Source organism: Puntigrus tetrazona, chromosome 4 (assembly GCF_018831695.1).
Source record: "Puntigrus tetrazona isolate hp1 chromosome 4, ASM1883169v1, whole genome shotgun sequence".
NCBI classification, from domain to species: Eukaryota; Metazoa; Chordata; class Actinopteri; order Cypriniformes; family Cyprinidae; genus Puntigrus; species Puntigrus tetrazona.
The window spans coordinates 3,866,252-3,886,972 of NC_056702.1; the positions used below are offsets into that span (position 1 = coordinate 3,866,252).

At 37.3% G+C, this 20,721-nt stretch overlaps 1 protein-coding gene across 4 annotated transcripts in view; it reads right to left on the reverse strand.

Moving 5' to 3' along the window:
- scube1 (signal peptide, CUB domain, EGF-like 1) overlaps positions 1 to 20,721 on the reverse strand; it is a 62,131-nt gene that overhangs the window by 40,228 nt on the left and 1,182 nt on the right. For all 4 annotated transcript variants that reach the window (XM_043237726.1, XM_043237730.1, XM_043237728.1 and 1 more), the window contains exons 2-4: positions 20,122 to 20,244; positions 13,440 to 13,565; positions 4,903 to 5,037 (exon numbers count right to left, since the gene is read on the reverse strand). In XM_043237726.1, the coding sequence (XP_043093661.1) occupies positions 4,903 to 5,037; positions 13,440 to 13,565; positions 20,122 to 20,244 (384 nt within the window). The remainder of the gene's footprint in view (positions 1 to 4,902; positions 5,038 to 13,439; positions 13,566 to 20,121; positions 20,245 to 20,721) is intronic.

The following is a 20,721-nucleotide window of genomic DNA, read 5'->3' on the forward strand; positions in this document are numbered from 1 at the left end:
GTCGTATTCCACTCATATGCTCGTAAATCATCAGCCTGCATTTCTCCGCCAGCGTCTGAACAGTAGGGGTGGCGCTGGGGTGAGCCAACACATTAATGATTTTTCTCAGACAGAGAGAAAAAGAGAGACACGTAGATAGACCTGAAGCTTGTCATGTCATATAGTCACATAGTTCGTGCATGTACACTGCTTTTTTTTGTCAGTTTGGGAGCTTGTCAGATGGTCACTATACATGCAGGTCAGTTTTAAAATTTCTCTTCTTGTTTAACATGAAAAATAACAGAATAGAGGTCTGGAACGAGTAAATAGGGGCAGGATTTTCATTTTTAGCTGAAATATTCCTTTAAATATTTAGGAAAGGTTCTGATTCATTCACACTACACTGCCAAACCAATTGGTTACCTCTACCATTCTGAGTCTGATGAAGCCGACGGGCTGTTGGCAGGGCACAAAAAAAAGTAAAGTCCTAATTTACAACCCACAAAGAGTGCCAGGATTTCAGCGGTTGAGAAGAATTTACAAGGTTATTATTTTCACAACATGTGGGGACATCTTGTGCCATATTTAAAATCCCATTAGGAGCCAGGGATTCATTTTCAAACCGGACCGCCCGGGTCAGCAAAACACGCTACAGCAGCTTGATCGAAATTTATCTAAAGTCAGATAAAGTTTGACTAGGTACGTGATGGCATTCAACGCGGTACTGAATAAAAACGGCAATAATAAAAAATATATATATTGGTAATACGTGTCCTTAAAGATGCATGTATATTGCTCTCCGGCCTGCTATCCATTACAGAGAGAAAAAGCAAGCAAATAAGAAGGACTGATACTGCAATAAAAAATAATCTACAATCTGTTTCTCTCCCGAGCGGGAATAGAGATGACAGAAAGTGAAAGGTTTACATTCACTAGGTTAGGCTATTCTGACTCCTCCGTCAGTGGCACTGGGCCATTTGGAGCAGAAACTCAGTTTATAACTGTGTAAACTAGAGGCATCCAAAAAAACAATAGTCACCCTTTCCCAGGAATGTTTGAGACACAACTATAAAAAAAGAATAATGAAAGAAAAAAAAAAAAACAATAATGGAAACATGTCCCCGACAGCTCGCATATCGTTTCCTTCTGTGTGTGTGTGTGTGTGTGTGTGCTTGCACATAGATGTGTCTTACTAGTTCTACTCATTGCGATAAACAGATAGACAGACAAAATGATGGATGGATAGACTGAGGGATGGATCGATATACACAGACATGCAGATAGATAGCATATTTTTCAGATTGCATATGGTTGTTCAATTATGCATATTTATAAGTAGACCACAACAACTGCTGTAAACCGCATTTTTTCATAAACTATATGAGGTGCTGTAGAAGTGGACATACAGTAAAACAGTGACCCTCACAGGTCAACAGAACTGACGGAAGCTTTAGTCAAAAGAACATGGCCTCTTATAGAGCTCTAGTTTTCCACAGCAGACAGACGGCGCCAATGTCACACACACACACACACACACACAACACTGCGCTAGACTCAGGCCAGTAGGACGCACTGGTGAGTGAAGAATTGTAAACACACAACACCACACATCTCTCTCTCACACACTCACGCACACATATACGTAAGTCTTAGACACGAGCCAATGGGCCATACTGGTGACAGACGAACTGTAAACATGAAACATACACACATTCATGCACACATATTCCCAAACACACACTATTGATGAGTGAGGGTGATGAAGGAAGGTGAGAGGTTCATTTAGGGTGAGATTAAACGTGTGAAAGCTTGCCTGTTTGTAATCAGTGTGTCTGACTGTGAGACCAAGGCAGATGAGGAAGACTGTACGCGGGCTTAAAGGTGCAGTGTGTCATTTCTGCACCACTAACAGCACCAAACGAAATTGCAAACAATGAATGAAAGCTGTTGTTTCTATCCGACATTATAAACTTGAATTTAAATTAGTAATAATTTTATTTTATTACATATATTAATATATCAAATAATAATAATAATAATAATAATAATAATAGTAATAATACATTTAGGTTTTGCCTAAAAACCTGGATATTTTTATAAGTGGAAACCTGGATATTTTCTGCATATTTCTTGATCTGGTAAGACTAATTTAATCTTTACTTTTTACAACCTTTTATGATTGTTCTATAAATTATTTTAAAATTTGTATGTCAAATAGTACTAAAACGAAATAATAAAACAAAAAGTCTAAATAAAATATATAAAAGAAATATAAAAAAATAAAACATACAAAAAAATAAAGTCGTGAAAAAAAAAAAAAAAAAAAAAAAAGATTTTCAAAAATAATCATTGGCTCTTTTTTTTTTTAATTTCATTTATTTATTTATGTTGAGGTTCTTATCGTCTTTGAGCAAAACGGTATTCCTTATACAATTAGTAGCTGTAATAGATGCCCAGTCTTTCCAGTGGAGAGTTTCTGATTCCTTTTCTGTTTACAGTGGATATATAGAGCTGTGTGTGTGTGTGTGTGTCTCTCTGTGTGTGTGTGTGTGTGTGTGTAGCGTGCAGAGCCATCCAGGACTGCCACAGCACATCAGTTAGCTATCCACAAAAACAACCCTTTAGCTTGTTTACAGACAAGTACACAAATGTACCACGCATTCACATAAAAAATGTGCGCACACACACACACACACACACACACACACACACTACTACAGTATTTACCAAAGTTTTGCTTTTGAAGTAAAAATACTTGCAGGACCAGAGATTCACCAATAGAGTTATGGGCTTCCCAAAAAGCAAATATGGAGCATTTCTGTTTCTCTAACCCACTTATATTCCATATTTTTCTGCCAGCTCCTGACTGGTTCTATCTTCCAGTCAAAAGTTTGGAATTGGTAATATTTGTAATATTTTTTTTAAAGATGTTTCTTATGTTCATCAAGGCTGCATTTATTTGATTAAAAAATAAAATAAAATAAAATGATATAATAATAATATTGTGAAATATTTTACTATTTAAAATAATGGGTTTCTATTTTAATATGCTTTAAAATACATTTCTCTGATGCAAAGCTGAATTTCCATCAGTCATTATTCCACTTTAAAGTGTCACATGATCCTCCAAAAATCGTTCTAATATGCTGATTTATTATCAGTGCTGGAAACTGTAGTGCTGCATTATATTTTTTGGAACCTGTGATATTTTTTAGGATTCTTGAAAAAATAAAACAGTAAATTAGTATTCCTTTTTTAGTAATCTTTTATCTAGAATTTGTTAAATTGATTTATAGATTTATATTGTTAGAAAAGATTTATATTTTTAATAAATGCTATTCTACATTCATCAAAAAATCATGAAAGAGTATTGTAATTTTCAAAGAAAATATTTGCCAACATCGATAATTCTAATAATAACTTAGCATATTAAAATGATTTATGAAAGATCATGTGACACTTTAGAATGGAGTAATAATGACTGATGGAAATTCAGCTTTGCGTCACAGAAATAAATTATATTTGAAAGTATATTCAAATAGAAAGGCATTATTTTAAATGGTAAAAATATTTCACAATATTACTTTTTAATGTATTTTTTATCAAATAAATGCAGCCTTGAAGAATATAAGGAAATATTATAAATCCTGCTGATTCCAAACTTTTCACTGGTAGTGTGTGTGTGTGTGTGTGTGTGTGTGTGTGTGTATATATATATTCTGAACAAAGCCTTAAAACTAGTAGAAGATGAAAAGAAGGGGGTCGTGTACACTCCTCTCCACATTCCACACATGATTGTGAGAGACATCAAAGATGCGATTACGAAGCAACCCACTCTCATTCATGACTATGTGTGCGAATCATTTAGATTTGCGTAGTGTGTGGGAATGCATCCGCCTCGACGTGGAGAAGCATCATTAGTTAAATCTGACAGGCGGAATGAGAAAGCACAAGAGGGTCGCATGATCTGCACATGCACACGTCACAAAGTCACACGTCACAACTGACTTTACCAAGCATTTGAACCGAATGCACCGTGCACACACAAAGACATGCCCGCTGGCCGCCTGCGCGTTCATGCCTTCAACTTCCACCTCTGACCTTCAGCTCTGTCCAGGGTTCAAGTACAGAAGTGAGATGTCGCTGAATTGGATGTTCTTAAGCCACAGTGAGAATTATAGAGCAGACATGGACACACGAAAAGAACAAGAAAATAGCCAGAAAGTATATAAAAATCTTTCACCAGAGAGTAATATCGTAAATAAATGTGAAAGTAACAGACTATCACAACTATGACAATTTTTGCCACAAGCAAAGCACAAGTATCTTTTCATAAACATGTCACAAACTGTCCAAAAATAGCATTTATTATAATAATACCAAAACACTGAACCTATGATATACGTTGAAAACATTTTATTATGCAGTTAAATATTTCTATGCATTTATAACTGACTTATATCTTAAAGCATGTACAATTACATTTATATAAGTTTTATAATAATAACAACAGTAATAATATAATTTAATGATAATTCAAATGTTTTAATAATCAGACCAACATTATTAAGTTACCTGTCTTTTTTGTTGTCATCTTTTCATTCTTTCAAAACTCAACAAATGGCAATTGATTAAAATGCAGTTAGATTTTATGGAATTAGTGCTGTCAAGAAATGAATCACATCCAAAATATTATTATATTTAAATATATTTAATATAAAAAGTAACATATTTTTTGTAAATATATGCATGCATGTGTTTACATGTACATAATAAATATGCACAGCACACACATATAACGTAAACCAAAACTTTTATTTTGGATGCACTAAAAATAAAATCTAATGTAATATAAAATAGAACAGAATAGAATAGCATGCAATGACTGGCTCATCTAAGTAGTATTAAAAGAGTAAGACTCACCATCCGACCGGTGGATACAGGTGTGCTGGTTGTCACTCAGGAAGAAGCCATCTTTGCACTGGCACTCGTAGCTGCCCATGGTGTTCACACAGATCTGCTGACAGCCACCGTTGTTGTCCAGACATTCATCCACATCTAAAGAGACACAAACACACACGGTCATTACAAAGAACACAAACACAGTCATTCAAGCACAAGGATCTGGGCAAAACCACCATGCTTTGTCTCTCTGCGTAACCAAAGTGGGCTCAGCTCAGGTATTTGCAACAAAGTTTGTTTATCCAGAGCTGATTTTCTTTGCTTTGCTCCCGGAGACTATCGCTTACGGAAGAATGCAGCTACTCAAGAATGCTGATTAAATGAGTAGTTTGATATTCGAGATTCCAAACACAGACAAATAAACCAGTAAACAGATATCGTTCCAGCTTCAAAAAGAAATATAAAGCAATATCCGCCATCGGTAGTGACTAAATCGTTACTTTTTAAATACTCTGGCTAAACTAAAATCTGTCTGGATAAGTCTAGGCTGTATGTGTGTATGCCCATTGCTTTGTCTTTGACAGCTCTATAAATGCCATTGTGGGTATGTTGGTTTGAGTAACAGCGTGACACTGGAGACCAGTAACACACATGAGTGAGTTTTATGCAGCCTTAACACAGCAACCTGCCTCTGTGGAGTCGGCAGCCCATAACTCTCTCTCAGGGGTGTTATTATGTCTCGGACTAACACCACTGCCACTCTTCTGTCACTCGTCGCTGCTGAACGTTCATGACAACATATTTTCCCACTTCAGGCTAGAGGTTACAGGTCCATAATCACCATAGATACATGAAGACCACTAAAGGGGATTATCCTTAGAATTCACATGCTCATGCTGGTCGTGTTACAGTATTTTGTTAAACGAAACAAAACAAGGTAAAACAAGAAGAAGCAAAAACCCAAACAAAGCTAAAAAAAAAAAAAAAGGCCAATTCAAAATCAATTAAAACAATGAACCCAACTCAATCCCCCAAGAAAACAAAGACCAAATGAAACCAACAAAAAACAGAACAAACAGAACCAAATGAAACAAAAAAAAAAATAAAAATATACCAAAACAAACCAAAATAATGATACAAAAAAAAAAACACCAAACAAAGAAAAAAGGAAAATGAAACCAAGCAATACACAGCAAGACAAATTAAATCAAGCAAAAACACTAAAACCCAAACAAAACAAAAACCAAAATGGAACCAAGTGCAAAAACTAAAAACCAAATGGAACCAAACAGATCTAAAACAAAACAATTTATATATTTATAATCTGAACAGACAGCATTCAATTCTGGTAGCATACTCATAACATTTAAGTTACTAGTAAATATCAAAGCTACATTTTGTTTTATTTTAACTACTGAGCTTCCATGTGATCACACAGTACATTAATACCGACACTTCCGTAAGAAATACATGCCCTAAATCATATTTTAAGAGGGAAAATAATAACAAGTGATGAATGTCTGCATATTCTTATAAAATGCATCGTAGAAAACAACAATATAGTAATGGCATCAATAAAAGTTACATTTAGAAAGAGTATGGAAAATAATTGCGTGACATTTATGAATACATACATGGCAAATTGTTTGCAGGTATGTCTCCATTCTCCTTGTTTTAGTAAAATCCTGTTCTATTGTTTACAAGCTACTTACATAACTCGCATTGAATGGTATAAACTGGAAGGTTGAATGACCATCAAAGCTTCTGTAAATGAGGTGTGGAAACAACATGCCAGTTTCCTCCACTGTCATAGGTGAATTATCCGCACGGCGCTCACAAACACGCTAAAGTCCCTGTTGCGTATAGATAGAGACTGCAGTGACTGTTTCAACACACTGTGTCACGTTTACATGTCTTTTGATAACGCCACTGTGTGACAGCTAATGTGAACGTGTGTTTATGTTTACTGCCCAGTCTGTTTGGAGTGCGTTGAGAGGCAGCCAGTTTTACAAGCTCTTTATTTGTGTGCGTAAAGACCTTTACAGCCGTTAGCGCCTGTGCGTGGTGGCACAAAAGCACTCTATCCAACCCAATGACTTCACTATCTTCTCCCGTGTAGCTTACGAGCTAAGACTACTGAGCTGAAGGAGACTAACTGTCTAATGAACTCAGGCTTTTGTGTCCTGAGTGGATCTTGTTGGTATGTATGCTTTATTTGGGCTAACGTCTTTGCTTAAGTCTGGACGTGCTATTTTTTCTTTGAATAAATGACGATAATACGCATGAGCTGAAAGACGCATGAATGTAGGACATACACATACAAGTAATCTCCATCCACAACATGCAGACACAACCGCAGTTTAATTTGGTAACAGTGGTTTATTATGTGGTTCCTGGCTTTACCTGTCGACATAACTCTTATTTTAGCATCCGTGGGGCGTCTCGTTAACGCAGCCAAGACAGCAAGGCCTTTACTGTCCTATTAACTACTGTCCGCATCGAGAGAGGGGGTCTTTATGCCCTCGTCCACAGAGGCATCCCTGTCTGCCCCAAGAACCGAAAGCTTTTTGTACTACGTGGTAGGTTTTAAAAAGTCTGAGATTACCTGTGAATTTTTTTTTTATCAAGAACAGAGTGAAAAGAGTAATTTTGTTACACTTTACCATTTAAAATACCTGTTATTTTTTAATATATTGAATTTAGCAATTACTCCAGTCTTATATTTAAGAAAACATTCTAAAATGCAGATTTGTTGATCAAGATGAGTTCTCAAAACAGTTTTGCTGCTTAATATTTTTGTGGAAACCAATGCCATTTTCAGGATTATTTGAGGAATAGAAAGTAAAAAAAAAAAAAAAAAAGTAATTTAATTGAAACAGAAATCCTTACAGAGAAAAACTATTAATTCCTTACTGACAATAAATTGTGGATTTTCAAGAGAAGTATATGAGACAGACCAAATGAAAATGATAAAAATGATAACCCGAAACATAACAAAAACCCCCAGGTCTCCTAAGCTATAAAAGCAAACTTTGAGCAATAAAATTTTCCTTTGGGAAAATGTTGCCATGTAACACCCCAAATACACAAGTTATCTTTTATTCGATTTTACCCCAAAGCGCACTCTAAATAATTTGCGATCTTCATTTACAAGTGTTTAAAGAATTAATGAAACTTCCAAAAGAAATGCCATGTTGCTATTTTGTAGGCTGTCTGCCTATTCTTTCCACTTTCCCTTTACCGTTTCTCTTTCCTCCATAAAAAGCATTTCTCCTCCTGAGAATAATCCTATCACTTATGAGGCCACCCAGATCACAAGCTTTTATCTCTTTATTGCCACATGTAACAATCCAGTTGTGGTGGCTTGCTTCTCATTTGTCAGTTCACGGACGCGAGTAATATTTGATATGAGGGTTTGGAGAAGACATGTTGGCTGCTTTGGTCTCGAGTGACTCTATAGCTGCGAGCGTGTTGTGCGCCGTGTTTAATGTGGGAATGGAAACAGATATCATCAGTGTGACAGCCCTCTCTTGCTTTAAAAGGACGGAAAAAAATAACATTTCAGCTGTCATCTCTCAATTAAGGCCCTCTCTGCCAAAATTTAAACAAGAGCCCTGGCATCCCAGTCTGCGAGTTTAAACTAGAATGCTTTTGTTTTGTTTGATTGCTCTTGTGTAAACTTTAATTTGGAGGAGATCTAAGATGACATGACACAACAGGGAGAAAAAGAAAGGGAGACAGAAAAGATGAGGGAGGAAGAAACAGAAAGAAATTCAGAGCAGAATAAAAGAGAAGGCGAAAAAATCGAAGAGCAAGAGGAGATGACTGAACTGAAGTGAGCTTAAGAGAAATAAACTAAATGGAACAGAACAGAAACAATAGAAGCTTTAAACAGGACTATACAAAATGAAACAGAAGAGAAATGAAAAAAAGGTGAATAGAGCAGGACAAAATAACCCCTTTCACAGAAAGTATACTGATAAAATGCACTGGTTCGTTCACACTGTCAGTGATTTTCTGGAATCTGTGGACATCCTGTACAAAAATTCCGTAAAGAAATGCGAAATCAGGATGTGATATATAATGATCATACACTAGCGCACTGTGTATCTTTCCACTAAGCTGACATCAGTGAGGATAGTGAGTTCACACAGAATGCATGGGATCAACACTGTGTGAAACGTGCTAAAGTGAAGTGAATACAACTAAAAGGGAGCAGAAGTGAACTGAAATAAAGAGTCAAGTGAAACGACAACTAAACAGAACCAAAAATAATTGGACGGGAGTAAAATGAAGTGGAGTGAAAAGAATTCAACAAATGTGAACAGAGTAGAATTGAAGTGAAGTGAAGTGAACAGAAACGTAAGAGAAAAGAAACCAGAAGTGAAGTAACCAGAAGTTAAAATAAGCACATTAGAACAGAACAGAAGTGAAGTAAAGTAAAGCAAAACGAGTGACCATTAGAGAATTAAAACGAAGAAGTGAAGAACAGAAAAATGTGAAATGAACTGAAAAGAAGTGAACAGAGGTGAAAAACTTAACAAAATTATGTGAAGTGAACAAGAGACAAAAAGAACAAAACAGAAGTAAAGCAAAATCACATTAACAGAAGCTAACAGAACAGAAGTACAGCAAAGCAAAGCAATGAGAAGAGAAGAGAAGAGAAGAGAAGAGAAGAGAAGAGAAGAGAAGAGAAGAGAAGAGAAGAGAAGAGAAGAGAAGAGAAGAGAAGAGAAGAGAAGAGAAGAGAAGAGAAGAGAAGAGAAGGCTGAGTTAAACTGAATTGAAATGAAATAAACTGAACTGAAGTGAAATGAAGTAAACACAACAGAACGGTACTGAGATTTCATTTGTTTAAAGTGACCTCAGTTACAACATCACCCCTGTTGTAATTGTAACTACATGAGTCTTCTCCTCCCTATTCTGATGTTAGAGTGAGAAGGGAAAAGCAGCCAAAAGATAAATAAACAGCAGCAGCAGCACAGGCATTCATAAAAAAAAGAGCCAAATGATCAACACATTGAGTCCAGCTGCCTGCACGGAGAGAAAAAACAAATAAGAATGGAAATGAAAAAGACAGAGGAACTGCAGTAAATTGCTCTTTAATCAGCTCCCCATTAGCCAATCTTAAATCAATTAAAGCTTTAACTTGTTAACATGTGGAGATCTAAAACGACTTCCTACACAAGATCAGCCAGGCAAACAAGCCACAGCACTGATTTCCGTACCGTTTCAAAGAGCTTGCGGTTTGGTTAGCGCTCAGTAGGTTTGTTTGAACACACTCTGTGAGTGTGTGTGTGCGTGTGTGTGTTTATGCAGAACATAATCAGTGGCACAAGCCACACTAAGGCAAGTACCACTATTGCTTTTGCTCATCCCATGTGCTTTACTCTTGATTTGGAGGCTCGGGTATCTGGGGAATGGATTTAAAACTGAGCTGAACGCTACATTTATTGGTAGCTGAGAACATAAACAAAGAAGTACAATAATAAGTTATCAGAAATTGTATTCAACAAGTCAGACAATTTCTGAGGATATGATGCTTTGCCCTAAACAATATGATGCTAAATGGTTAAGATTTATGGAGGACCTCAAATACATTGCATTATAACACAAATAATCTTAACAAGCAACATTTTGATACTCATGTGATGAAAGGTTTTATATGAACTAATCACATTTCCATCAGAAAATGTAAGAAATCTACGTTACGTCCAGTCAAATCTAGCAAGGAAGTCATTAATTATCTTTGAAAAGGGTAAACAATACATACTAGGACAAAAGGAAATAGAAAGAGAATGTCAAAAGCACAAAAAAAAAGAGACGGGAAAGGTCATCATAAACATGATTCATTTAACCTTTCAAGAAAGTCAATAGTTCTAGTGGTTTCACTTCCATCTGAACTTGCCATAATGTGCACAGATGCCAATGAGGGTGCTATGAGAACATGTCATATGACGTTAAAGCGCCAATGAGAATGAATAAGGCTTCGAAAGAGCAAACAAACACACACACACACACACACACACACAGATGATGTGTGAATGAGAAGCATCAGCATTAAGCAGACAGGAGAGAGTAACAGGAAACATGACGAAGCGCCATATGACGCTCTCTTTGACCAAGAAAGTGTTTCATCTGCCGAAAGACAATTTTAGCCCTTTTATAAAAACAGAGACTTACTGGAATTTCATGTGGTAATAAACTTCATGCCACAAATGCTATATTTAATGAAAATTGACTCAAAGAAAAGACAGCATGCAAAGAAGAGGACAGGGAGAGAAAAAATCTCTAAAATGATTGACTTTTTCTGTGTCAATCTATTTCTAGAGGTGGAGGAGAGGCCTGAGACAAAGACAGACAGAACCAGATTAAATCCAGCAGAGAAGACAAGTCAGAAAAGACAGAAAGAAATCAAGAGAAATGTAGCGAGTCAGACACAGAAAACTGGAAGCCGAGGGAAAGACATAACAAGAGCAGCAGAAGGAGGGGGTTTCGAACAGGAGAGCCCCCTCAGTGCTGCTGATGGCCCTCTACGGCCTTGTCTTAGTTCCCAGAGCCATCATTTAGACTTGTATTTGAGACATTCCACAATAAAGATGTCAAATAGAAGGCAAGTCTATCGCCTCTAGGGAAACAGCCTGGAGTTACTCCAAAGAGACCCACAGCCAAGATAACCAAGAAAATACAGAGAGAGGGAGAGTGCAAAGACAGGACGGGAGAAAGAGAGAGAGATTTTAAGAGGAGGATAAAAAGAAAAGTTCCAGAAAGTGAAAAATGAAGGGCTGATTTTGAAAGAAAGAAGTATAGAGATAGATTACCGTTCGGTATTACCACCGATTTTATAAACTGTATCGTAGTAATACCTGGGTTTTATAGGCATGATTGTAATATAGTTTTCAAAGAAATAAATTAAATGCACCTTGCCTATTTTAGTTCAACAGTGGGAAGTTTCAATCTATGGAAGCATTTAGTATGGATGCATTAGACTGCTTAACAAAGACAGACTTTATTAGCTCTACTGTGATAAAATAAAGAGCAAATGTTCGCAACATTGTATCAACAAAATGCTTGATTTAGGGGCTGGACTGTTTGTTTGTTCCAGCAATGGAGGACAATGGAGGTAGTGCAAACATTACAAACAGGACGTTTCACATTAGTCCGATCGTGCAAATTCATACAAATTGATTCCAACTATGGGTAGGGTTGGGGTGGACCATATCAGTTGGGTCATACAAATCCATATGAAATTGCCAGCTATAGGGGTGGAGTCATGGTTTACCTAAAAATCATACTGTCAGATAACACAAATTCATACATAATGCCAACTAGGCATTTACCATCTCTAATTCAGCGAATATGTCCGCAATCTTTTCAGCAACAGCCCTTTTCACAATCCGTTCCACATGACGAATGCTAATAAATTAGCATAAATAAATCTATAACTGCTTTCTCAAATCTTGCTTCCGACCCCACGGTTTTAAACATGTTGTTCTACCAGTCAGATTTTACACATTCTTTTGGAAGTGTTTCCAAATTGTCCCAAGAACAGACATTTACCTTTAAGTACTGTGTGATATCTAAGCAATTACTACTATCTGATGTCTCCATTGTACTGCTTCGTTGGTTTTGAAAGAGACACAAATTAGGGAAAACCGTATAAAGCAATTGTGCAAGATGATGTAGCAAGACGGAGGAGGTGCTAAAGGTCTCTGAAGGTCTGAGCCCTGATGTCCTGCTCTGGGATCCATCATCATTACAGCGGCTAATGAAAAATGATGACCTCAGCATCCTGAAACTCGGCTCTGTGCACATATTTGCTTTGGATTATGAGAGCAGAGAAGAGATGAGATGAGAGCGGCTCAAGTTCTTCATCCAGCTGCTCAGACGCACACCAGCGCTGTCCTCTCTCTCTTTTTCCTCTTGCGACATTGATGTTTGGACTGTAGTCACCATGACACCAAAAAGCCACCACAATTCAGGTTGATAAGTCGATTTCGACCAAAGACACATCTGCACTCACTTAAAGGGGTAACGCAGACAGACTCTTTACAAAAAAACACACTTTTTAACAAATTCCTGAATCCCCACAGCAATCCAGCAAAACCATGAGACCCGGCCCTAACTCTCCGGGTCATGGAATTTCATCTTTGAACTATTTCAATAAATACGGGATGGCAAGTTATTAATTTTCTCTCAGCCTTTTCTTCCCCTACTTCCATTTTTAACCACTAATATAAACATCGGACCTGACTGCCGATTTCTGGGAATTAGACACGATTGCGCCACTGGTGACATTTCGGTGACATTTTTAAGAGATGAAAATAATCGCGAGGTTCCTGTTGGCGTGCTCCTGTCACAACGGGGATGGGATACTGGTGCTAGACGTGGCTCGGCTGGCCTTTTCCGAGGCGCTGAGCGGAGATCGCTGAGGCAGATTTGTTTATGTTTGCGAAGGGGGGTCACTAAAGAGGTCGTTAGCCGGGCAAAGAGATGACGAGGGACTAGCTCATCTGTATATTCGTCAGGAAAGACGACTGAGTGTATATATTTCTTACCGAGACAGTTGTGCCCGTCATCGGCCAGCATGAATCCGTCGTAGCATGTGCACCTGTAGTTTCCGGGGATATTGATGCAGTCGTGAACACATCCACCATTGTAGTCGTTTTCACACTCGTCCATATCTGAAAAAGATAACATAATGAACACATTGAGTCAGTACAGATCAGACAAACGTACCTATATATAAAATCCATAAATATAAAATGGTGCGGATGAGTTACACAATGAAGTTCGATACATGGGTTAAGGGTTGCTCAAATAGCAAAAGTCTACTAAAACTATTAAAAAGTTGAATCCTGTTATTGATACAAAGCAGAGGTTAAATAAGCAGGTTTAAGAAGAGCTGGCTTATGAAACAAGCTTTCATTGCTGCTACAGGAGTTTGTACAGGAGACAGACGTAAGTAGGGACACTAAAATAAACACAATATTTCTCTCTCTTTCACTCACTTGAATGCATTGAAATCAGATAGACAGCAAGTGTCTGTTCTCTGCCAGACGATGATCGCGGGTATCTGCTTTGTGTTTTGCGCTACCTTGGAGTGATTTAATAAACCTGGCTTGTGCACTTGGATACATAAAGCACAAACTAAAAATATCCCCGTTATTTCCCACAAAAAAAAAAAGAAAACACTAACAACCCACATTGTGCAACTGCGGCTATAAGGGCAGTGAGAACTGCATTTAAGAATGTTTTCTTTTTCTACTGAGAACCGAAAATCTATCCAGACAGTAAAATATTGAGTGTACAGTAACACATACTAGTGCACATCCTCATGCCACAAACACAAATCACACACACATGCAGATATACACCAAAATTATAGAGACATAAATACTTCACTGGCATTTTATTCGTCGTTTGTTTCTTTTTTCTATCAAAGAGTGTTGGTTTTGGCTTATTGTGAAGAAAAGGACCATAACTGTAGACAAACACTGTAGCCAACTCATCATGAAAACATCCATAAACACTATGGAGCAAACAAAAGTTCATGTTTCACTACCGTTTTATCTAGTGAACATGTTCACAAATCTACAGGAAAAATCTACAGCGTCTACGTCTACAGGAAGAGGGATAAATGACAGAAAAGAGGGTTGTAGGGGAACCCCTGAAGGTAAACGAGATTGAAAATTTCAAAGATTAAACTTAAAATAATCCACACAATTATAGATGATTGAGACTCACTGTGTCCATCAGTAGCATTATAAAGTCAAACCATCCAAGAACAGTAAGAAACTGAGTATGATTTGAGGTGATAATGTTTTTAGCTGTTCGTGTGTGTGTGTGTGTGTGTGTTGTGGTCATTGCCAAACTAACAAGGTGCAAAACTAACAAGGTGTATATAGGGTGCCAGTGAAGGTGTGAGGGAGACGGGGTTGTTAAAGAGGTGGACGGTTAGTTAGCTTCAAGCTGACATGCTTCCTGCCTCGGAGCTGTTGTTGATATGACCCGGCAGTGAGCCGACAGTTTTAGGTGATGCTTGCTGCGGTTTTCACTGTCAACACGCGCAGATCTCTAATCGAAGGAGAAGTGTTTAAGCTCAACATCCCATCAAGCAGATTAAGCACCTCCGCTAACACCTCAGCAGGGGTGGAGCCCACGGGAGGCAACACCTCAACACCCCTATGGCCCAACACAAGAGGGGGTTCTGGAAAAAACACTTTTTGGTTGACTAGGACAAACAATGACGCCTTGCTAATGTGTGTTTCTGCAAAGTTCCCCACTTCTGCTGTTTAGGTGAGCGAGCAAAAAGCAGCGTGAAGTGTAAAACCTGTATAAACTAAAGCATATGCCCCCTTAGATTTTTTAGATTCCACTGGTTCATAATCACCTTGCTATATACAAAAAAAGTGCTGGTCTTAACTGAGAAATTACACATTCAGTCACACATTCAGTCGAACCATTCAAGAGTTGCCTTTTCTGCAGATCAATTGAAAAAAATAAATAATAATAAAAGTATATATATATATATATATATATATATATATATATATATATATATATATATATATATATATATATATAAACTGTAACATTGTGAAATTATTCCAATTGTTTTATATTTTAATATATATAAAAATATATTTTATTTCTGCAATGAAATCATTTCTCGAGTCTTCAGTGTCACATGATCCTTAAGAAAGCATTTTAATATGCTGAATATCTCTTATTAGTAATGCTGAAAACTATTTTGTTGCTTAAAATCTTTGTAAATGCAACAATATTTTTTTCTGGATTATTTTCTGAATATAAAGTTCACATGAACAGCATTTTTTTATAGAAATGTTTTGTAACATTATAATTGTCTTTACTATTAGTTTAACGAATCCTTGATGAATAAAAGTATGAATATCTTTAAAATGTTACTGACCAAGTAGTAGAGTACATTGATACTTACAAAAGTTTACACTGCTTGAAATTTCATATCAACTAAATGATGATTTTAAGATTTTTAGTGTGTGTGGTGGCACATATAGCAGCAAAGAGACCAAAGTGTCCTGTGAGGGGAGGGTCAGGGATGAAGGGTGGGCACACTCAGACAGCCAATCAGAGCATCGGAAGCTCTGTGACGAGTCCGCAGACACCAGGCAGACAATGGCCTAGTAATGGGTCGACACCTCCATCTCTCATTCCATTTATCTGTCTCCTGCTCACCACCCCCATCCCCTTTCTTACCGTTTTCTCATTGAAACATATGAACACACACTTAGAGACACAACTACACACACACTCCGACTCCGAGACTAGGGCACTTCTTCAGCGGCGACAATTACCTGACCTCTTTCACAGACTGAGATAAAAAAAGGAACAGAGGGAAAAAAGAAAAAAAGAACGAGGCAGACAAGACGATTCTCTCCCAGGTAAACTCACTGACCTAATGCTGAGTCAAGCTAAGGCTTTGTTTAATGTCTTTTCCCTGCAAATAAAGCCTTGCATTATGGGGAATTTTCCCTCATGGGCTCCGCCCGCTGATGAATCTCATCAATTAATTAATCTGCGTAAATCCATAAATAAATAATAATAATAAAACCCAATAAAGCACTATCTCACAACTATGTCATTGCATGTTATATAATTCTCCCCTTTGGCTTCAAAGCAAGTAATGTGTTTCATTTATGATAGTTCCGCCCTCCAACTCGTGCCATTGGCTGAACCAGTGTTGATGCGTCATGCTGGTCAGGATGCTCAAACAAACAGAGCCATGTTCCGATAGCACCATAGAGCCACAGCGTTTATATTTTTCAGTGGAATCAACCTACAAATGGCTTACTTATAGTTGTCTCTGCATATGAGCAGAAACACTTAAAAAGGCCGTAAGAGCATTTTAATTGCATTATGGCATCTGTTATAGGAAATAACATCACATGCATGCGTTTAAATGATGTCCACCTGCCCTCAAAAAACATCAGCTACATAATGTAGAGCAGGTTTACAAATCACAACTCACATATCACTTGACTTTACACTGACAGAAACAAGCAAATACACATTCCTCTGTTCCCGTTTCATCGGCTCACACATTTTTCTGTTTCATCGGCTTTGTTTCTAGCACAATCGGAATCCAAATCTTTCAGCAGTGACAGCCATGGCATCATTCATGGTAATACAGAGATGTTGCAGTTTTCAAATTCACAATCACAAGCAGATGCACCTCAAAACAGCTCAAAAACCTGTTTTGCTGTCCACGTATAACTTCTCACCACAAGCGATATTTATTTGGAGTTACTAAAAATCATGAAAAAGAAGGAAAATCAGGAGCCTCTGATTCGTATTGGTGTATAGGAAAAACAATTAATAAAGAAATCATTTATTGAAAGATGTAAATTTGCTGAAAATTTAATTCGTCCATCAAAACAGATTTGGAGACATTTAGCAGTACATCACTTGCTCATAAATGCATCCTCTGTAGTGAATGGGTGCCGTCAGAATGAGAGTCCAAACAGCTGATAAAAACATCCCAATAATTTACTCCAGTCCATCAATTACCAGCTTGTGAAGAGAAAAGCTGCATGATTATGAGTACTTTTTTGCAATGCTTAGGTGAACGATTTCTTTAATAAAATGTATTAACTGCGATCTCTCTTTTTTCCCATGAACCGTCTGCGATTAAGGCGTTTTAGAAGAAACATATGAGACAATGGTCACAAATAAATTAAACCTAGCACCTTTGATAGAGCGTGCTCTGAGCAATACAGATTGCTATGATCTTTATTTAGGAGACACCTCTAAAAAGCAGGAGACTTTAGAAATCTCCATCTAGCATCTTGTTGTATAAAATAAACGTACAAGACGATGTTTCACGTTTAATGTTTACGTAGTTAACTTATTTAAAATGTAATAAGTAATGTAACCTTGTTTTTATTAAGGTAATGTAACTGATTACATTTGATTATTTTTCATTACTTTTCTACATTTCTCATAAATGTTTTCAACTGTTAATCATTTAATCAACTCTCAGGCAGATTGTAGCCTAAAGCTTGCAGCAGCAATGTGGACCGATGTAATTGTCAGAGGTGCTGCATTGAATATCCTAACAAGAGACCCATTTAAAAGCATCATAATAGTATTGCTTTACTAAAAGGTCTTTAAATGGCAGGAGGCATCATGCATAAAAAGTCAGATAAAGCAAACTAATTATTAATATTAATACGAATATCTTAATATTATTCAACATATTCAAGTGTTTTACAGGAAATATCCAGATGTAATTCTTAACGTTTTCATTAGCAACTGTGATTTAATTACACATTGTTCTCAGTATCTGTAATGGATTACAGTTACACGTGTACCTCCTCACGCACAACAGACTTTACCAGCTACAAATGCACTGATGTGTAGACAGACAACATGACTGCATTGGAGTGTTAGCAAGTGTTTTCTTAATTTTCTTCAAAGCCAAACATGCAGGGCTTTAATTAAAGGGTGGGTATGGGGGGTGTTAATGGGCTTTTTGCTTCAGACAAAACAGCACCCCCCACTTCCCACAATACACCACATTACACTGTGGACGGAATGTCCGCTCAGACAGCACAAGAGCCAAAAAAGAGAGGAGACGCACACATGCACGCATAGTTAACATGCTAAGAGCAAAGTGGCCTGGTTGGATTCAGCGTAACTGACAGCCTCATTGCCCTGCGACCGTAGACTGCGGTTTAAAGGTGGGAGGAAAAGGCTTCTGTAAAGTCCAGAACATTCCCCGTGTTTCCTTAGAGAAATAAAAAGATGTTGTTGTAGCCCACGCTGTCTGGCCTCAGACAGGAGTATCAAGCGCTAACTGTGGAGCAGTCTGGTGCAACGGCGTTTCACATCCACCTAATTCATTAATGCAATTGAGAATGGGTGTCGGGTGTCATAATAGGTAGAGAGCGCATTTCGTGCTTTTCTTGAAACACAAGCTCCACACGTGTGGGTGAAACGAGGAGAGAGATGCAAAATGAACAATCTAGAATCCGCAGATGAAGAATGCGATGTACAATATGAAACAGCAGCGAGAGAGAGTTTGTCTGCTGTAGCTCGGACCATCAATCGCACCAGCAGAAAGTCAGGAAAGTGCGTGTATTCTTGGGTTCACTCAGCCTGGGACTATAAAACAACTTCTGATCTGGGTAATGATATATAACTGAAATGGAAAAACTACATCACCCAAGCAGTTTTTCGAGCAAGTTGTGAAATTATGAAAACTAAATTATGGAATAAAGCATAAATATAATGATTTATATTGAATAATATTGCATGATTGTGTTTAAAATAGAAAAATAGAAAAAAAAATAGAAAATATTGATTTTGAAATAATGGTTAAAAAGAATTTTCATTTATGATGATAATGCATTTTAAAAGAAAAATATTGCTTTAGAAAAAATATTGATTTGCATTTATGTATATTATATAGGTTTAATGTAATGACAATATATAATTTGCAATAATAAATACAAAAATGCATACTGTAGGTCAACTTTTGTAACCACCAATAAATTGAACTGAATGAATGTTGTTGAATGTTGAATGGCAAAATATTAATTTAAAGAAAACACACACTGCATATCAACTTTTTATTTGATAACACCTATAATTAAATTTTTGTTTTTAATTGGATATTGAAAATGCATATTGTAAATAATTTTTTTGTAACATCTTTTGTAACATAAGCAATCTTTAATTTCTAATGAAAAGAAATATGAACAGCTCATTTTATTAAGAAGATTTTATCAGTGTTTTCCTGTTTTCAATTTATAGTCAATATAGTTCTGCAATTAAGGTGTTTTAGCTTCTGAGACAATGCTCGTACACAAAGAAAACAGCTGGCGTCTTGGCAAATATGAGCACAGCACTTTTTTCCAGCATTTATCAGAATATGCATGTCGGCTACCTGCTTAATAGATCGATGTGTATAAAGAATGACTGTATAAAGTGTAAGGTGATTTTGTCTGTGAGCGTGATCCGCTCTGATCGTGTGTATGTTGGCTCCCGCTGTGCTGTGCTCTCAAGCAGAACGGTAGAGGGAAGTGTAAAGACTGGAGCAGGTTTTGCCCTCCCAGCACCTCTCACCCTCACATTGCACTTCCTCCTCACTAATTAAGACCCACAGCAGGAGCTGGAGAACAGCTGGATGACCCGACTGAGAGTGTGCGTGAGAGACAGGCGGGCAGGGACGGAACCAGAGAGATCTGTCTGCCTCACCTTCACAGTGCTTGCCGTCTCCCTTGTAACCAGTCTTGCAGATGCACTTGAAGGACTTTGGAGTGTTTTGGCAGAGAGCGTCGATGTGACAGTCGTCTGTGGATTCGGAGCACTCGTCCGCATCTGTGGAGTAATCGCACGGGCAAAGATTTAGCTAAAAGCTTGTCACATTAGACAGAAAGTTAGATAACTGAACATTTCCAGGCAGCTGAGTGAGTAATAAGGATATGAGCTAAATGCCAGTTTCTAAAAATTTTAGCTTTTGAATCTTTTTGTTCGTCGCTATCTTTTACAAACAGAAGAGCGAACTAAATCCGTTCAAATGCAGCACATCAATGTTCCCATGTTACCTTAATGTCAGGACAGGCTGAATTAAACATTGTCTTTTACGAAAAATCTTTGTTTTCGTGTGTCTCTGACGGGGGCTTTGGGGTGTGGTACTGTACTCTTTGTCGCTTGAAAGCAGTTTGCTTTTTCGTGTGATCTTATTGCTGGTTTAGACAGGTGAAGCTGAACGAAACAGAAAACAAAAATGACCAAATCTATTCGGACAGGACAAAAGCATTCCGGAAAGAAGACATTAAGCTTTTCAGCCAAGTA